Source organism: Colias croceus, chromosome 19 (assembly GCF_905220415.1).
Source record: "Colias croceus chromosome 19, ilColCroc2.1".
NCBI lineage: Eukaryota > Metazoa > Arthropoda > Insecta > Lepidoptera > Pieridae > Colias > Colias croceus.
In genome coordinates, this window is record NC_059555.1 from 8,499,767 (window position 1) to 8,519,033 (window position 19,267).

Consider the following 19,267-nt stretch of genomic DNA (forward strand, 5'->3'; position numbering starts at 1 on the left):
GATATTATGTCGTTTGGAATCATCATTGACATCTAAATGGACTGTTATAAATATTTTGCTGTATCCCTTATCTGCTTTTTAATGTCGTGAACTCATACAACAACAAACAGCATTAATAGAAATTATTCTGAAACATCATTGTGATAGTGGACTTTAATGAATACAAAAATATAAAATCTTATCTTTAACTGAACAAAATTTACAAGTAAGTACCTGTCAATTTGAAAAAAACGAAAAAAAAAATTCGAAATAATGAATACCACATCCACATTTACCGCATCTCAGCCTTCGTATACCTATAGCCACTATACTTTATACAAGTGCCAAAGAAGTCCTTGCACTTGTGGGTGTTCAGACGGCATAACGGCGAAATTTAATATTTCCCAACCAACTGGCTTTTGTTTGCTGGAGGCATCATTGAACTACGAAACCTTAATGACTCATTTTTCCTTATTGTAATATCCATTTTTATATAAGCTTGAAATAATGGAACGACAATAAATTTTATAATTACACTCTATTTCAACTTCGTTACGTAATTATCTTTTGTGCCTAGTTAAAAATTATCCTAATACTTACATTAGTTTTATTCACTTTTTTTAAAGTATTTATCGTCTTTAACAACTTTTTAAAATTTATATTTAAAAATATTTTCTTTAATCTTTAACAGATCGATGATTATGACTTACGTATCACCTCTAACTTTCAGCTTGAATAAAACTAAATAAAACAATATTTGTAACTTTCCTGATTATTTATATAATACTTCAGAGGCTCAAATATGTACTTGGAAGCTGGATTCATTTTGACCGTGGATCGCTACGTAAACAGGTTCTACAGCCCACGCCTTGTTGCTATGGGGATTTAACTGTCAGCCTTGTAAGGGAACTTGTAATAAGTGAACATAATAATAAAATGGAGCAAAGTAAAAGTTGAACACATGTACGAGTACATATTAATATAGGTATTAACGTATGGTGAAGAACAGTTATAAAGACTAATTGAATCGCTCTGTCAAATTTCGTCAAAATCACCGAACTGTATTCCAAATACATTCAGATCTTTAATTTTATGTAATTATAATAACATCCCCGTCGAAAATTAGTCGTTGTGGACGACATGACAGCTTGATTGCAATTTATGCTTTTGGAAGTCTACTGCATATTAGATGCTTAGACTATCAAAACTTGTTTAACGTTATTATAATATGTATAATAGATCGTTTCCACGTGAAATTTTAAACGAATTTAGATGAATTTAGCCAGTCTTACGATATCTCTTGCTTCTTTAACAAGTAATAACTGCGTTAAAAACAACCGACTTCAAACTTGCACTTGCAAAATTCACAAATACCTACAGACAAAAATGCTCATAAAATAAAAACTACTGGGCCTATCCGAATAAAATTTTTGTGGGACCAATTCGACACCATCCCGCATCGAACAAAAAAAAAATCACGTAAATCGGTTCAGAAACCTCGGAGTAATCGGTGTACATACATAAAAAAAAACATACCGGCCGAATTGATAACCTCCTCCTTTTTTTTGAAGTCGGTTAAAAAACACACACGCCTATTGACCTATACAATTAATTTTCTTTATCAAATATAAAATGCATCGACAGCCGCACGCGAGGGCCACTGACCCGGATGACTTATAGGTCACAAATACCAATTGTGCAATTATTTGTGTTATTTGCTTGGATTTCTTTAAATCGATCGTGTTTACGCGAACTTAGATCGCTCTGACTCACTAACTTTGAACCTTCACGTGGTGTTTACGTGATGTCTTTGGTTTAAATTGCACTTACAGCTGTGTATTAGCAGCATTGACATTTTATTTTATCACGATTTCTAACTAGTATTGGTATTTTAGCTAATGTTAGCTGTGCTGTCGTTCCTTAAAGACGTGTAGATCACGTAAGAGAGTATTTTTATGGAACTCTTCTTCCAATACACCTACAATCTTTATGCAATTTTAGTATTTATGACACGGGGTATATGTTTAACATAATGCTGCAGTAAATGTTAAAACTAGATAATTTATACACTACATTATTTAATATTTTTATTGTGAAATATGAAAGTAACAGATAACAAATATGCTATACGTCATTAGATAAAAATATAATCAGCTCGATTGTTCGTGTGTATTAATTGGTAAACAATATTGTTAGTTATTACTGTCCGTTTGTCACGATATATGAGTAAGTAATGCATCACGCTAATATGACTGATTGTAAAAATGTTTATTGAATATAATGGTTTGTCCCGGCTTTGCCCAGGCTACATTGGATACAAATTACAAGCTAGGTACTACCTACATATTTTAAATGATGACGTAACTTAGGTAATAAAGTTGGTATGATAGAATAAAGATTTGTAAGTAATTGAAAATAATTAAATAATTATTAATTCATAAACTCATATACTTTTTAAGCACTTGCACATACGAATTCTACAGAGAAAAGAATAATTTAAGAATTACCCTCATCATTACAATAAAATGTGAAAGTTGTATTTTAGTGTCCCTCACAAAAAAGATCAAAATCTTGATTAAGTTTGACGCTGATAAATACTACTGAATTAATAAATTAACTACTTACTTTCTATCCCGGTGGACCGGATGAAAACAGGTAGTAAGTAGTAAATAGCATTTATCGGTTACATCCGATAAAACTAGTTTTGGACATTATAACCTAATGTTTATAACACCAAGATTTTAGTATACTATCGAGGATTTCCTGCAGTGCCAATCTATACTAATATTTAAAAGCTGAAGAGTTTGTTTGTTTGTACGCGCTAATCTCAGGGACTACTGGTCCGATTTGAAAAATTATTTCGGTGTTAGATAGCCGATTTATCGAGGAAGGCTGGCTTATACATTATCATCACGCTAAGACGAAAAGGAGCGGAGCACAGCGGGTAAAAACGGTCAATGTCTCTTAATAAAAAGATAAAGGCTGCAGTCTAGCAAAATTGCGTTTTCAACAAGTTATTTGACAATTTTTTCCCGGCTATTGAAATGATAAACTGAATTTTTTTTTCTTGTTTATCAATTAGTGTTATATACGCAATGCGCATGAATTTTTTCACATTTATAAAGTTACTTTATGTTACCTTAATCAGGCCTTCAAGATAAGTCTCTTTCCCCCAAAGACATTTCGAGCTAAGTTTGTGCACTCACTACGTTGCAACCGATTACAATTTATACAATTTGATCAGCGCATTATTATCCTTATATAGTCGTTATTAAAATCTGCTGAATACAATTGCCGAAAAACTTATGATTTTCCTAATTAGAACGTTATAAATTCATTAAATTTCCCATTTTTTGCCTTACAAAAACTATTGATAAATACTGCTAAAAGTTATTTTTTCCATTAATTTATTCGAGTTGAATGAGTATTAAACCTTTAAAAAATTTTTTTTTGAATTTTGATAATTCTTTAAATATTAAAAAAATATTTAAAATAAGTAGGAAAAATCCTAGCGAATTTCTTTAGTCGCGCTCCTTGGGCCGGAGCGTTCTGACGTGTGCTCTACGCTCGATTTTCCTTCATACCGAAGTGAAAGTTGCTCTACTTCATTAAATTTAATATTTTTGTTAATTGATTATTTTTATCTTAGTTTTGTGCAAATATTCGTATTTTTAAACATTTGATTTCGATATGGAAAATAAAAGAAAAAAATATGCGTGTAACTACTAGAAAAAAAATTATCTTCGAACATAAAGTTAATGAAACCAAAGGTGATTGGCAAAAATTTCGTTATTTTACGGGGTGTCAGTAAAGGGATGTATATTTCTTTAAAACTAAATTAAGCTCATAAATTTTCTTATAATATAATTTTTTTTTGAAGTTCCAAAAATGTTTATTTTTCGTTTGAGAAATACGAAACATAATATAAACTTGTATTGAGAACTTGAACTTGGGACATACGGGAAAAATGATTTGTTTACTCCAAAATTCCAAATATGTCGAGGTGTTTTAATTTTTTCTTCTAGTCATTTTGAACGTAGCGGCATGTTATTTGATTATTAATTTTGTAACTTAAATACAGGATGTTGGTTTTATATTCTGATCTTACAGACGCGCTGACAAATTTAGTCTACCATTTCTAGTTTAGACCTCTAAGTACCAATATTAAAACGAATGGATTATCATCACATCATCAAAACTCAGATGTAATGGAAGATCACAATAACATAGAAAATTCAATAGGTGTTGAGAACTAAACAAACACAAGTAACAGAGACGCGAAGAATAAAAAAAGAGGACGAAAACGATAATTCGTTGATGCTTTCCCTTTTCGACGTATTGTTAGGGTACATCACCAATCTGCAAAAAATAAAACTGATGATTCCCAATTGCTGATTAAAAATGAAAAACAAATAATCGACAACAGTGGTGAAAATTTGCTGATCACAATGAAACATCCTTCAGTGGTAGCAGATTTACTCATTTAAAATGTAAAGGAGAGGAGGACAGGAAAACATTATGAATGTGGATGGTGGATTGTATACAGGGTGTAATCGATAAGTATATGCAGGCGATTATGACGTTATTATTGCAGGTATCAAAAAACTTAAAACTGATATCGAAATTACTTTACCTAATGAGCAAAATGACAATTATAACTTTTTAAAAGTATAACGAGAAATATCTAAAAAAATTACTTTATACATTCCCATATCAAGAAGGGAAAATGGGACTAGTAAGTAGAAGTTAAATGTCTAATTCCGGCCAAATACATGAATGCGGAAGATGCGGTTAAAAATAAAAAATTTAATATTTGAAATACAATGCAAAAAAATAACACTTTTGTCATAGATAAGAAACATGACTATTTTTTCCAAATTCAGGGACAACTAAACGTTGCAGAAGCAGAAGCCTGCTTATTTGCTGTTTGGACTGGAGTGAATCATAATCGTCTAATATTAATTTAGTGAGAAACGTCTTCCCAGTTCAAAATGGAGAAATAAACCATCCACGCGAACACCGACATCCACGCGGACGGAGTCGCGGGCGGAAGTTAGTCAAAAATAAATATCTTTTGTTTTCATTTGCGCATTTTTCTATTTTATAATTTTTTACACAAACATTACATTTTTTTTTATGATATACAAAATTTGATAGAACGTATTCGCAAATTTTGTGTACTGATAAAAAGAATCACCCGGTGTAATTTTCACGAAAATTGTTTCAAATTGTCATTTTAGGTACTTATTACGAATATTAAATTATGCATACGAATGATTTAATTTTTAAAAATTAAGTGGAGCAACTTTCCCTTAGTACATTTGTATTATTTACATATAGGATGACAGGATGCATTTGTTTGCACTACTAGACCAAACCCTTAAGTATATAAATTTAACAAGTAACTTTTTCTTTGTAATTTCTCAAATATATAAAATTCGCTTCAAAAAGGTATTAAATCAATTAATTTATAATAATTAATGAATAAGATAGACATAAAACCAACCTGTGTTACTTTCGGTCAAGGTCTGTCGTACGTATCTTGCCAGATTAAAATTATCTTTCTGTGTTTCATCTATGAGTTTCTGAGTCGGTAATGTCCTAGGTATTATACGAACGTGGAGTATTAAAATGTTTGAGTTTGAGTACGGGTGCTTTAGTAGGTATGTTGTGAAGGTGTGTTTAGTGTGTGTGATAGGTACCTACTGCATGTTGTATGCTGAAATTTCTACAAGTTGGTATGTATGTACCTTATTTCAATATCATTGTACAAAAATAAATTAAATAATTGATACGCATGTATCTAAATAAAAAAACTAAGTAAAGATTAAAATATGATTAAGTATAAAAAGGGTGCGGTCAGAAGGCGATGGTACTAAGTAGGTAAATTTTCGTTTTTTTGGTAACGAATAACGATAGTGTACTTGTGTATTTGTCTCGTATACTCTAAAAAATATTATCCAAACAGTAGGTATTTATTTTCGAGGTTCGAAATTAAGCATTGCGTTCGAGGTCAATGACAGCTTATGTATAACGCTCGCGAGTATGATCCGCGTAGTTAGGGTTACGAACACAAAGTTTATTGAAAAGTGGTAAGATAATTTTTCCTGCACGACCGGATTTTTTAAATATTTTTTACAGCATCAGAAGGTTAAACACTATATGCTCCATTAGGCCTACGATAGGACATCCGTGACACCCTGTATATATATTATTATAGTGATATAACCACCATTGTAAAAGAGAGAAGTAGGCCAACTCCCGGTTAGAGCACGTTTAAAATACAATTTATAAAATTAAATTAAACAAACGCATTTTTTATAAACCAAAGCATTTATTTCAGAAAAATAAGTATAATATTTCATTACATTAATTTTTACAATAATTACAACTTTGTAACAATACAATATTTTCTTCGTTTTGCCTTATTATTTTCTGTTAAAGTCTCCTTTGAAGAATTCGCAGGTAAATCAATTTTTTTCTATTTTGCAGATTGCTAATCTTGAGTTTGATGAATAAGTTTGACTAGTTTGTGTTTGGTTGTCCCTTTTTGTTACAGGTAGGTACAAACTTGGTAAACTATCTTTTGCCAATAATTTGCGTTGTGTATTAGTTTTTATCACATCTTTGCTAAAATGAACTTCACATATACGATGAGATTCTATCTTTTTTCCTATCAATTCCTTGCGGTCGATGAGATGAAGCCATTTTAAACGTCTAGAAAAGAAAAAAGCATTGAGTAACACACATTCATTTGCGTCACAGAGTTACAAACCTACATCCATAGTTTTTACAAACTTTCGCATTTACAATATTAGTAAACACTTTAAAAAAGCTACATAATTATTAAGTATTCTCAAATGTATTTTATTCACTCACCTTTCTTGTTCAGAGGGTATCGTAAAGAACGACATTTCTGGGTTTGAAATAGAGTCGTTTGAACAACCATTTACTTGACAATAAATTCTTCTGGCACGCTTAGACATTTTGCAGTGCAGCCCGTAACCATACAATTGAGTACTTGAATAAAATTTTTTTTTTGTGCTAAATGGAAAGATTATATATTAGTTTTATAACAAAACTATTTTTTTAAATTTTTTTTGCAATAATTCAAAAGTTATTTCAAAATAAAAATTAGTCTTTGAATCCAGTACCGAAAACATACCAACAACTCCCGAAGCGTCACCCGGACGCGTGTGACGTCATAATGTTAGTTTTCACTCATTGCAGTTGATACAAAAACGTATACAACTATAACATTTTGACGTCACATCTATGGTGACCAGTCATGGCGCGTTTATTGCTTATAATTAATTGAAAAACATTTTTTTTTGAGTTTTTTGCATTAAATATCAATATTATTAATAATAAAGTTTTAAAATACATGAAAAAAATCAATAATTTTTTTTTATTCAAATACTCAATTGTATAAACAAACACCGACCGCTCGTAGCAATGGCGCGGGCCGCACTGCCACACTGACTGGCAATCGATGAATCGAGTGATACCCGAGCGTAGTGTGCGTGCGTACGTACATGAACGCAGGACGAGGCCAAGCGCTCCGCGTACATACAAACGCGACGCAACGGCGCGATGTACCTTTGTTGGAAGATAACATACTTCTCTCTTTTTAACCGACTTCAAAAAAGGAGGTTATTAATTCGGCTGGTATCTGGGGGCACGGTAGTGCCCCCGCCAAGACGAGCAAAGCGAACAAGCGGAGCGCACGGGCACTACCTACCTTTTCTCGAAGCGCTTCGACGTTTTTTTGAACCCTCATAACTTGGGTTTGGATTATGCTAGATCAACAAAATTTTCGGGATATATTGCCAATAGCGGACTTATTGAAAATATTAAGTTTTAATTACATTAGCTTTTATACTTCAGATTTTATTTATATCTAAAAAACGCTAATTTCGTCACTGACTCACTGATGATCATCAAAATTCTTAAGGTATTTCCTAATGTCCTAGAAAGCTGAAATTTTGTATGTAAGCTAGTATTAGCACACAAACAACAAAAAAATTATAAAACTTGTAACTTTCATCCCCCAACCCCTTAAACTAGGGAATGGGAGTTTGTATGAGACCTGTAATTTTAAATTAAATTTTGATGACGCTAGAGGTCTAATCTAATAATCTAAAACTTGGTTCCCCTAGATATATATATGTACTCCTTGTTAAAAAAAAATTAATTTAATCGACATATAAAATTTTGTTAACTACAAACAACTTACAAAAAGAAATGAAATCCCACCAAAAACATTTTCATGTAAAATGTTGCCAAGACGAGCCCATTTGACTCGCACTGTGAAAAAGTTATCAGATCTCATGTAGAGCCAAGCTTCTAACACTACACGCCCTAACTCTACAAGGCCTAACTTCACAAACTCTACACCTTAGTCAAAATATGTGGCTTGGCCGTTCGTTACTACAAGAACTATTGTATAACACAAAAGTAATGAACAGTGAATTAATTAATTTTTCACCTTACGCCGATGTGAATGTAGCGAAATGGCCAAGCCACATATTTTGACTAAGGTGTAGAGTTTGTGAAGTTAGGCCTTGTAGAGTTAGGGCGTGTAGTGTTAGAAGCTTGGCTCTACATGAGATCTGATAACTTTTTCACAGTGCGAGTCAAATGGGCTCGTCTTGGCAACATTTTACATGAAAATGTTTTTGGTGGGATATATTTTTTTTTATTTATGTACATCGATTACGCGGAGGTTTCTGAACCAATTTAGGTTATTGATGCAGAGTAGTTTCGTATTAGTACCATAAAAATTTGATTCGGATAGGCCCAATAGTTTTTAACTTTTTATTTTACGCTAAGACGAAAAGGAGCGGAGCACAGCGGGTAAAAACGGTCAATGTCTCTTAATAAAAAGATATTAAGTATATAAATTTAACAAGTAACTTTTTCGCTAAAATATATAAAATTCGCTTCAAAAAGGTATTAAATCAATTAATTTATAATGATTAATGAATAAGATAGACATAAAACCAACAACCTGTGTTACTTTCGGTCAAGGTCTGTCGTATCTTGCCAGATTAAAATTATCTTTCAATATTTGACCTTGGCGAAAATAGCTATCTGTAATGTTCAATAATCCCGGTTGCTATGGTAACACGGGCGCGGGTAAAAAACCGCGTATATTGATATTGAAATTTGAAGTAGAAAAATTAACGCTCTAAAACAAGTTGTGAGTAAGTTGTAGAATGAATGAAAATCACATATTAAGTGCAGAAGGACAATTCAATGTCAAATGTTTGAAAATTCTACAAAATGAATCTTATCATTAATGTATATTGTACATGTATGGTTATGTAATTTTTAAACTGAAAATACAAACGAAATTATTGTTAATTTGGGTGTAAGTAAAACTTATGTATACAGTATACCTAGTTTTAATACTCTCCCTACTTCTGAAAGGAGAAATTGTCGTTACAAGATGTGATAGGTATTTCATTTTAGATTTTTTAATTTTTAGGACTACTAATTACGAATTCAATAACATTGCTAACACAATTATAATTGACTGTGTAATTAAATTTAATGTTGGAGAATACTAGTAAGAGAGAATACTATCAGTAATGTTGGACAAAATAAAGTTGCCATTTTGCAGTAGGTACAAAGCTATATAGTTAAGTATGAAGAACGACAAAGTTACAGACATATTTTATCCATTGATATATGTATGTAGCTTTGTATAAAACTTCTAATCACTTTATACTTTATCGTAATACTACCTCCATAGTAAAAAGAGAGAAGTAGGCAAACTCCCGGCCGCGGCGTTAGAGCACGTTTTAGAAATAATTTAATAAGGTTTATAAAATTAAATTAAACAAACGCATTTTTTATAAACCAAAGCATTTATTTCAGACAAATAAGTATAATATTTCATTACATTAATTTTTACAATAATTACAACTTTGTAACAATACAATATTTTCTTCGTTTTGCCTTATTATTTTCTGTTAAAGTCTCCTTTGAAGAATTCGCAGGTAAATCAATTTTCTCTATTTTGGAAATTGCTAATCTTGAGACAGATGAATAAGTTTGACTCGTTTGTGTTTGGTTGTCCCTTTTTGTTACAGGTAGGTACAAACTTGGTAAACTATCTTTTGCCAATAATTTGCGTTGTGTATTAGTTTTTATCACATCTTTGCTAAAATGAACTTCACATAGACGATGAAATTGTATATTTTTTCCTATCAATTCCTTGCGGTCGATGAGATGAAGCCATTTTAAACGTCTAGAAAAGAAAAAAAGCATTGAGTAACACACATTCATTTGCGTCACAGAGTTACAAACCTACATCCATAGTTTTTACAATCTTTCGCATTTATAATATTAGTAAACACTTTAAAAAAGCTACATTCTTATTAAGTATTATCAAATACGTATTTTATTCACTCACCTTTCCTGTTCAGAGGGTATCGTAAAGAACGACATTTCTGGGTTTGAAATGGAGTCGTTTAAACAACCGTTAACTTGACAATAAAATCTTCTGGCTCGCTTATACATTTTGCAGTGTTGCGCGTAACCGTACCTAATTGTATAAACAAACACCGACCGCTCGTAGCAATGGCGCGGCCCGCACTGCCACACTGACTGGCAATCGAGTGATACCCGAGCGTAGTGTGCGTGCGTGTGCATACCTTGCGCTCCGCGTACATACAAACGGCGCGATGTACCTTTGTTCGAAGATAACATACTTCTCTCTTTTTAACCGACTTCAAAAAATTTGACCATAAAAATTTGATTCGGATAGGTAGGCCCAATAGTTTTTATTTTATGAGCATGGAAATCTAGCAAGTAACTTTGATTCACTTGCCGGTTACCGATTGAGCTGAAATTTTGTATTCGTACATGTAAATTGGATTGCGATTAAAAATTATAATGCTGAGCTGATTTGATGACGGAATCGAAAGGTGGCTATAGGAACTCGGTAATTAATTGACTCAACTTTATCGACTTCTCGAGGCTCGTTTGATTCGTGTTGAAAAAAACACTAAACAGTATTAAACAAAAATAACTACATTAAAAAAACCGACTTCAAAAACGGAAAAGTATAAAAAAATTATAAGTATAAGTACCTATTAAGCATAATATTATTTAGATGTGCTATTTACCAAATAGGTTTGAGGCAGGTGCCAAGCACTACGTACTTAGTACTAAGCCAGAGTAAACCGGGCATTAAGAAATCAAAACTACTACTAAGTTTTACATTCGCTTGGCAACGACATCAAACCTATTACAATGATATCACTACCTAATAAAAACAACCGCATCAAAATCCGTTGCGTTTTAAAGATTTAATTATACATAGGGTCTAGGGATATAGGGACAAAGATATAGACTTAGTTTTATACTAGGTATATGTAATGATCGTGATTATTATCATTGACGTAACAACATAATAAACGAACGACATAGTGAAAACTATATTTTGGTACTGTAATGTGTGTCATGTGATGATGTGATGGATGTGGATAAGCCCGACATAAAAGCTATCTAAATTAATACTAAAATATAATGAAATACTTAGTAATGTACTAAACAAATGTTACAGAGAACTGAATGTGACACTTTACTGCACTTAGTAACTTAGCCTCGACATTCCAACACGATTAAGGTGCAACGTTGCAACATTTTACACGAATGAAATTTGCTCAAATATCCTCCGAGACTTACCGATATGTACTGTAATGAGTTTTACTCAGATGACAGTGTATCTCAGTTCTCGACAAACGTGAGCACCATACAGGAAGTTAGATTAAAGTGTGACAATTCAGCGTTTTTCCACGTTGGCCACGTCAATAGGCCCACAAGCAAAGATCCAGATTAGGTACCTTGAAATGATGTCTATCAAGACCTCCCCCGATGGCGCCGACCACACCATAATACACTAAATCACTACACAACACCCAATCCACCTGGGCAGCACCATCACATGGATAACGTACCGCGTTCCCGAATGATAACGCGGCCAAACAAAAAAAAACCGGGGGTCCTAAGAAGGTCGAATCTGGTATTTTTTTCTGGAAAGCTGGCAACGTCGCTTCGAAGCCGGACGGACGCGCGTTCAGTCCGCGTACAGCTCATTGGCCAAGTGTGACGGCGGCCATCGCTGCGCGCCACCCGCTTGCCCAATGACGTTGCTCCCCGCACGCCCCGCCCACTCAATTTCCGACTGTTGAATGAACCGTATGCCAGTCGTGTCGCCGACGTTCAGCGAGTAACACGTATTATACTAACTTCTATAATGCAAACAAGAATGCTAACAAGCAGTGTTGTGTTCTAAACCACTGCTTTATCGTAAACAACCGCGATCAACTGTGATAAGTATAAAAAATATAGGATTAAAATATAAAAATAAACAAGTTTGTATAAAATCACGACGTATGGAAGTGAAAGTAAGTGAAGATGGAATTTCGTGTACGTGCCTTTAAACTCGTATCGTCGTTATTTAACTCTTCTTTGTCCAAATTGTTTACCTGTAAAGATAAAAAATATAATTAAAACCACCTTCAGTAAATATACCTACATAGAATTTCCACAAGTTCTCATAATAAAAAAATGTATTTTATGAATCAGTGTGATATTTCGTTTTCAATTCCTTTCATTGCTATCAAAACACGAAATAATTCGGAAATATTATGAAGTTCATGTGAAAAAAATAGTGATAGGTATTTCTTCACTAAGTAGTCTTAAATTCTTTAACTTTTAACTGAGAAATAAAATCAACTAGGATGTATTTAATATAATATTTTTTAATGTCTGTTATCCAATTTATATCGTTTTATCGTTTTCTTTCCATCAAATTATCTAGTATATCTACAAAATTGTACAATTATTTACTGCAGTGAAATAATGTCTTTCTGTGTAATAATAAAAAATGAGAACTTCAGTCTTCGTGTGGGAACGTCATTCAAAATACAAAGGCGACAAAAAATTACATGACATGAATGATATGCACAAAAACGACGAACGACTAGAAATCAGACGCCATATTATAAATAATTAATAGCTTATTTCCGAACGACTTCAGTCTGCCAAGATTTTGTTTACTTTCTAAAGTGATCGAAAATAGCGCGACCTTAAAAATGGACGTCTCTCTTTTGAAACCTTTTAGTCGGAAGTTGGTTGATGAAATTTCATCTTCAAAATACATAACTACCAAACATTTACGTATCGTAAATATAGAAATATTTAATATACTCTAAATGTATGATAAAACATCACACACAATATTATTTACACAAGTGAAATTTGAAATGTACGTCATAATAATATGATGATAAAGTACATAAATCTTTATTATTTTAATTGTCACATTTATTTATTTTATTACCTAAATATTACTAGATCTCGATTTTAAGGCTCTAAATCTGAATCTTAAAATATAGACTACTACTACGCTATTTTAATTAATTTATATAGTTACAGAAAATTCTTTACCTATTTTATGAAGCACGCATTTCATCCATTTTAAAACACCTTTTAATACATATCATAATCATGAACTGATGCTATAATATACGATCAAAACCATAGATAAAAAATTTAAAAGCAGTTCGCCCACGAGCACCGAACGCCACGAGTGTAGGCGTCAGCAGTCAGCGTTTACTTCAGCATGCGTCATACTGCGCCGGCGCATGTTCTGTCAGCGACGTACCAATTAATTATTGTTATTTCTTTAAAAAAGGACATTAAGATAAAAAATAATAATACGTTGTTCTTGAATGAGTAATACCATTTCGAAGATGATTACAGAGGAAATGTAAGGCCTAGAGATCCGGTTCAGTTACAGTGACCTTCAAATGTTTGACCTTTATAAATATACTCAAAGCACTTCATACAGTTAATTAATTATATGAGTTCGTTTGTTTAAGTTATTATGCGCACTGTGAAACATCTTTATTCAATTCAACATAGGTATCTATTCAGTCTAAGAAATGGGATAATTATTAATTAGTGAAAACGTGATATTAAATTATCATGTTTTATGCTACGAATTCTCATATTTTAAAAGAAACTGAATAATGTTTTATACATAATCTGGAACATCACTACACAACACTATCTCGTCCTAAATAAAGAACACGTGTAGAAAACAATATTCACCACCACCAATATTTTTAATTGTTAAATATTTTTAAGATCTGCTAAAGGCTTCTGTTTATAATATGTATATGGTATGTTATAATTTAGACCTTGAAATTACATGATGACAACACGAAAATTGTTCACTAATTGATCCTTTTTTTTAATCATTATACAGTAAAACTTTTCTTTCAATTATATCCAATACATATTGCATTAACCAAAAATACTAAAGTCAATTACCTACGTTCATATATCTCATACAAAATACCTCAACAATAAAACATATCATGTGTCCAAGACAGCCCATCATTCGTCTTAATTTACTTGACAGTCAAGATTTGCGAATAAATCGCGAGGCGTATACGACTATGACTAATTCCGCTTTTAGACGTATAAATAATGGAATGGTATATAATAATACATGCACATATATGCTTCGTGGAAACTATATTGTAGAAATAGTCAAAGTGATACTTGTCATAGGACAGTAGCGCCACGCCTCGTCCGCGTCGCTCTATTTCGAAAAAAAAAAGGTCAATTATCCACTGCAGGCACACTGGGCTCCTAGATGGAGCACGGAAGCGAATTATAAAAAGTAATAGTAAGTTATAAAAGGTTGATTTTCTATGTAGAAGAGGAAGGTAGTAGTTTTTTCGTACTTTTACTAAGTAAAACAGATGTGAAATGAATAATGCCCCATATTCCTCGATCGATATGATTCACGTAGCAGTACATTACATTATATCACCAATAGGATATTATGATAACAACAATTATTTTATCATTTCATATTTTATCAACTACACGGAAAAGTACATGTGCAATAATATGATACCATAAATGAAATACACTGCTATTTTATACATATAATTGTTTAAAGCCGTGAGTGAGAAAAAAAATGAAAATCTTTTTAAAAATTAAAAACGTTTGATTTTGTCGATAATCATTTTATTTAAAAATTTCTTAATTTTCGTAGACATAAATTGTAACTGTAATTCTGTGTAAATAACTGAAACTAACACGATATAAAATATAAATGTATCTATCTTTTAATTAAAATCAATTTATCCGAAATCAATCGCAGAGGTCAGACGGAGGTCACTGGTTGCTAAGCAACAGAACCGATTCAGTACAGGTCAACCAGAACGAAATTCAGCCCAAAATAAATATTGATATGATCCGTTCGCATAAAAGGTGACTGGACCAAATTATCGATTAAATTGGTCTTCTAAAAAGGCACTTTAGTACGCATTAATAAAGACGAAAGTCGATTGAAAACACAATGTAACATTAAATGTGCTTAAATTATAACATCTACGTGTTTTATTTACGGTATAGGTTTAAAAGGCTAATAATTAATAAATCATAAAAAGACCGACCAATGTACAGCTAATAACGTTCTTACACAGTCCGTAAACGAATTTAATCTTATAAAATTAAAAATATACGAAGTCTCCAAACAAATATAAACAATGAAAATAAGGTGAAGTTTTGTTATGGTATAAGCCACAATATTACCGAAAAAACAGCATTTATTACAGCAAAACAGAATATCTGGACAAAAATACATTATTTTATGCTAAATTCATGCTATCTTTAATAAATTTCCGTACCAAATAGCAGCAGGCTCATAAACTTTTTTATAAGTACCCGAAAACTTTATCTAACATTAACGCATCCATCACGAATTCACGACGAACATCGGCTTATCAGCAATGTTCGGCAATATTCTAGAATACATATTCCAGAACAGCTGATCCCACATTCCCAGGCTCAAGGTCCCAACCACCCGCCCATCCCTGCGCCCCTCGCCACCCCGAGGGTCGATACTGCGTTATTTCGGAAAATGAACAAAGGGTGAAAGATTAAATTTGCAAGTATATTTTATTCATTTGTCGGGGCAAATCATACTATGTGCGAGCCAGCCAGTATATGGCCAGTGTCGATTTTTTTAGTCACTATTTTAAGCCATTGAAATATGTTTATATAAAAACAATAGCTGTATCAAAGACATAGTAGGTATGTGTCGCTTGTTTACTCTTAATATTCAACTAGAAACTAGCAACGTCTATTTTCTGGCACAGTATAATATTGTGTAACGAAAAACAAATCGCAACTCTCGTTATCAATACGAGATTAGATAAAATTGAATCATAGCTGGATTACCGAATGTAGGTCACAGTAATATATCTCAGGTACATATTTAGATTGTTTAATAAAAATCAGGCAAAAGTTTCGTACACTATAAATTACAATTTAAAATACCTATGTATAGAACACGAGATATTTAAGATTACTAAATCCAAAATTTCGCTGCGTAAATTCTATTTACCATGAATAACGACGTACGCAATCCAACCCTTACACTGCCAAATCCCGCCCCTACGCTGTTCACTGAAAACATTCTAACCTAGCCAAGAAAACAGGCACCAGCGGAGCGGGACGTTGATAAAAAGATAAATCCAACAGATTCAAGACTGATAAAATTACGCATGCAACGTGGCTCGCTGCGCCGAGCGACGTTGCCAGTCCTCTGACCGCCATTACAAATTCTGTCGGCGCGCGGTTACGCCACACGGTCTCAAAATAAAAACAATGTTTTTACTTATAAATTGCGAGCTGATAATAAGTGTTGCTAATATAATCGGTCATACCTCAATGCGTTTTGTACACACGAACTTGTAAGGACGTTTACATTTGATATGAGCTAATTAACGTCTAAAATAATAAGAATTATTACTATGTGTATTTGAACGAGGACTCATGAGTATTTTCATTCATTTCTTGGTAATTTATGCTAGACGAGTTTTCCTTCATAAAATGTAGACCGTGTAGACAACAATAAATATATGAACGCATTTCAACGAGTCTTCATTGGCTGTTTTAATTTTGAAATAAGAAGTTAAGGACTTAGGTCTCTGGTGAAGAATTAAAATTTGAATACAAGTAATAACCTTAACATACTGAAATGAAACTATTGCTTATTCACACTTAATATCAGTTACTTATTCACACATTTAAATCATTTCAACGTACGGGTACGGCCACTACCTAGGCTAAGTGCTAACGACAAAAACATGATTAAGAAAGAAGTTTGTGATCCAAAAAAAAAAATATTTTCTACGTTTATATATAACATTTTTACGATGAAAGAAATCCATGTTAAAATAAGAATATCAAGTTATAAGTTGTTTTCTTTCTTACTACATCTTTGAATTTATAATCATATGTGCGTGATTCCCAGTATTTCACATTATTAAAATACGAATCGAAATGGTAGCTCTAAAATCTAAATATATATAAATTCGTACCTACTTTCGCGTGAAAGTTATTAAGATTTTATATGCATGAATCATAAATAAGATTCTGAGTTGATGAAATAAAACTCCAGTTGCTTTCTAAGAAAAACACCTAACTATCTCGATTGAGTCATAACGTTAGTTTTTTTGCTCAAAACAGGTTTGACGGCGTATTTAGAATATATTTATCATTATAGTTTATATGAAATCGGTAGCAAAATTTTCATTTGCCTCATTCGAAGCTGAATAGATTCGATTCATCATAATTATTATGGCAATATGTGAAGAAAATCAGCTTTCAGTTTTCATTAAGACCAAAGTAAAGTCTAGTTTTCCTATCCCCTATTATACATTAATATTATACTAATAGGTACATATTATAAAGCTGAAGAGTGTGTTTGTTTGTTTGAACGCGCTTTTCTCGGGAACTACTGGTCCGATTTGAAAAATTCTTTCTGTGTTAGGTAGATAGCCCATTTATCGAGAAAGGTTATAGGCTATATATCATCTCGCTACGACCAACAGAAGTGGAGCCACGGGGGTGAAACCGCGCGGAGCAGCTAGTAAAACATAAAGCTGAAGAAGTGGAATAGATTTTGATTTTTGAGGTATTTTCAATTCGATTAACGACTCTAAATCTGCGTATGCATGAACATTGAACATATAAAATAAAATATTGTTGCCGCATTTCGCAAAGATTAAACCGCTATGCAGATGTCGCTATATACATAATATATAAATGAACGCATACTGCGTCCGGTAGCTGCACCTACCGATTATGAGAGTGCAGTAAAAATATACTTTGCAGGGATTTCAGTTATTAGAGGCCCCAGAATGCAGGCATTTCTAAAACGGGTAAATGCATCATATACCTAAACATAATAATATTATATTTTTATCTTTAACTGAAGCCTAACTAAGATTATAGGAGGCTTATAATTTACTAGATTTCCTCATGTGACTTCGCGTAGGTACTACTCCAATTTTCAAAACCTATTTTGACGTCCATAATACCTTTAATTTTTTTTTTTTCATAAATTCTGTTACGATAAGCTCAGGTCTATTTTATTATAAAGATTTTGAAAAAAACTGGTTTGGTGTAAATGCTGAGATACAGTATTCTAACTCGCTGTCGTCAATTTTATGGTGCGAGCGTGATTTTAATCATGCAAGAGCCACATTCCAAGGTACATGAATAAGGAATATGCTCTGTAGGCAAATGCGAAACCATAAACATGTAATGGAATAGAGAAAAAAGATATAACTAGGTATATGGGTGCTATATTAGTCAGCCAGTCAATACACTATTAAACAACCTTGCATTATTATGGCATATAATACCATATAAGAAAAATAGAGTTTAGTATTCCTAATTGCCTTTTCCCAGTTTCTCCTAACACAATTTTAGTTTCAGGAATTTTAATAAATGGTTAGGAAAATGTACTTCTGTTTTTTTTTATTGAGTGAGATTATCTAAAGACAATAACTATGGTATAAAGAAAACCAAACTAACTTTACTGAATAGAATTCGAGTTTGTTGATTTTTTTAGTAATAGTTATACACGTCGAAACAAAATGCTCCAAGCCTCAAATAAACATAATAAGATCATTATAATATGTAGATCCTATTTACGGTACATATTTTCTAGATTTAAACCCAGTACACCTCTCTACTTAGCCTGTTTTCTATCCCATTAAGCACTTATGTACAACCCCTATCCAGGGCCCCGTAGTGCCCCGATCCGTACACTCTCGTGTGGTCGGCTCAGCTTACACCGGACGTATTCACTTTCACAACTACATTGTTGCAACTGCAAGCCGAGATAAATTGCTTCACATACACTGGAAGCCACTAGGGGTCAACGTATACAGTTGTC

The 19,267-nt window shown here is 32.6% G+C and overlaps 1 protein-coding gene and 1 long non-coding RNA gene across 2 annotated transcripts in view; both read right to left on the bottom strand.

The window, feature by feature from the left end:
* Nucleotides 1-12,101, bottom strand: part of LOC123700171 — an 85,104-nt gene extending 73,003 nt beyond the window's left edge. Inside the window, exon 1 of the mRNA XM_045647309.1 lies at nt 11,835-12,101. Within this exon, the coding sequence (XP_045503265.1) occupies nt 11,835-11,884 (50 nt within the window). The 5' untranslated portion in view covers nt 11,885-12,101. The remainder of the gene's footprint in view (nt 1-11,834) is intronic.
* LOC123700172 lies at nt 6,611-7,444 on the bottom strand. The gene is made up of 2 exons (XR_006752599.1): nt 6,859-7,444; nt 6,611-6,696 (listed from the first exon to the last, which is right to left on the bottom strand). It is a non-coding gene; the product is annotated as an uncharacterized LOC123700172 (long non-coding RNA).
* Nucleotides 12,102-19,267: the final 7,166 nt, after the last annotated feature.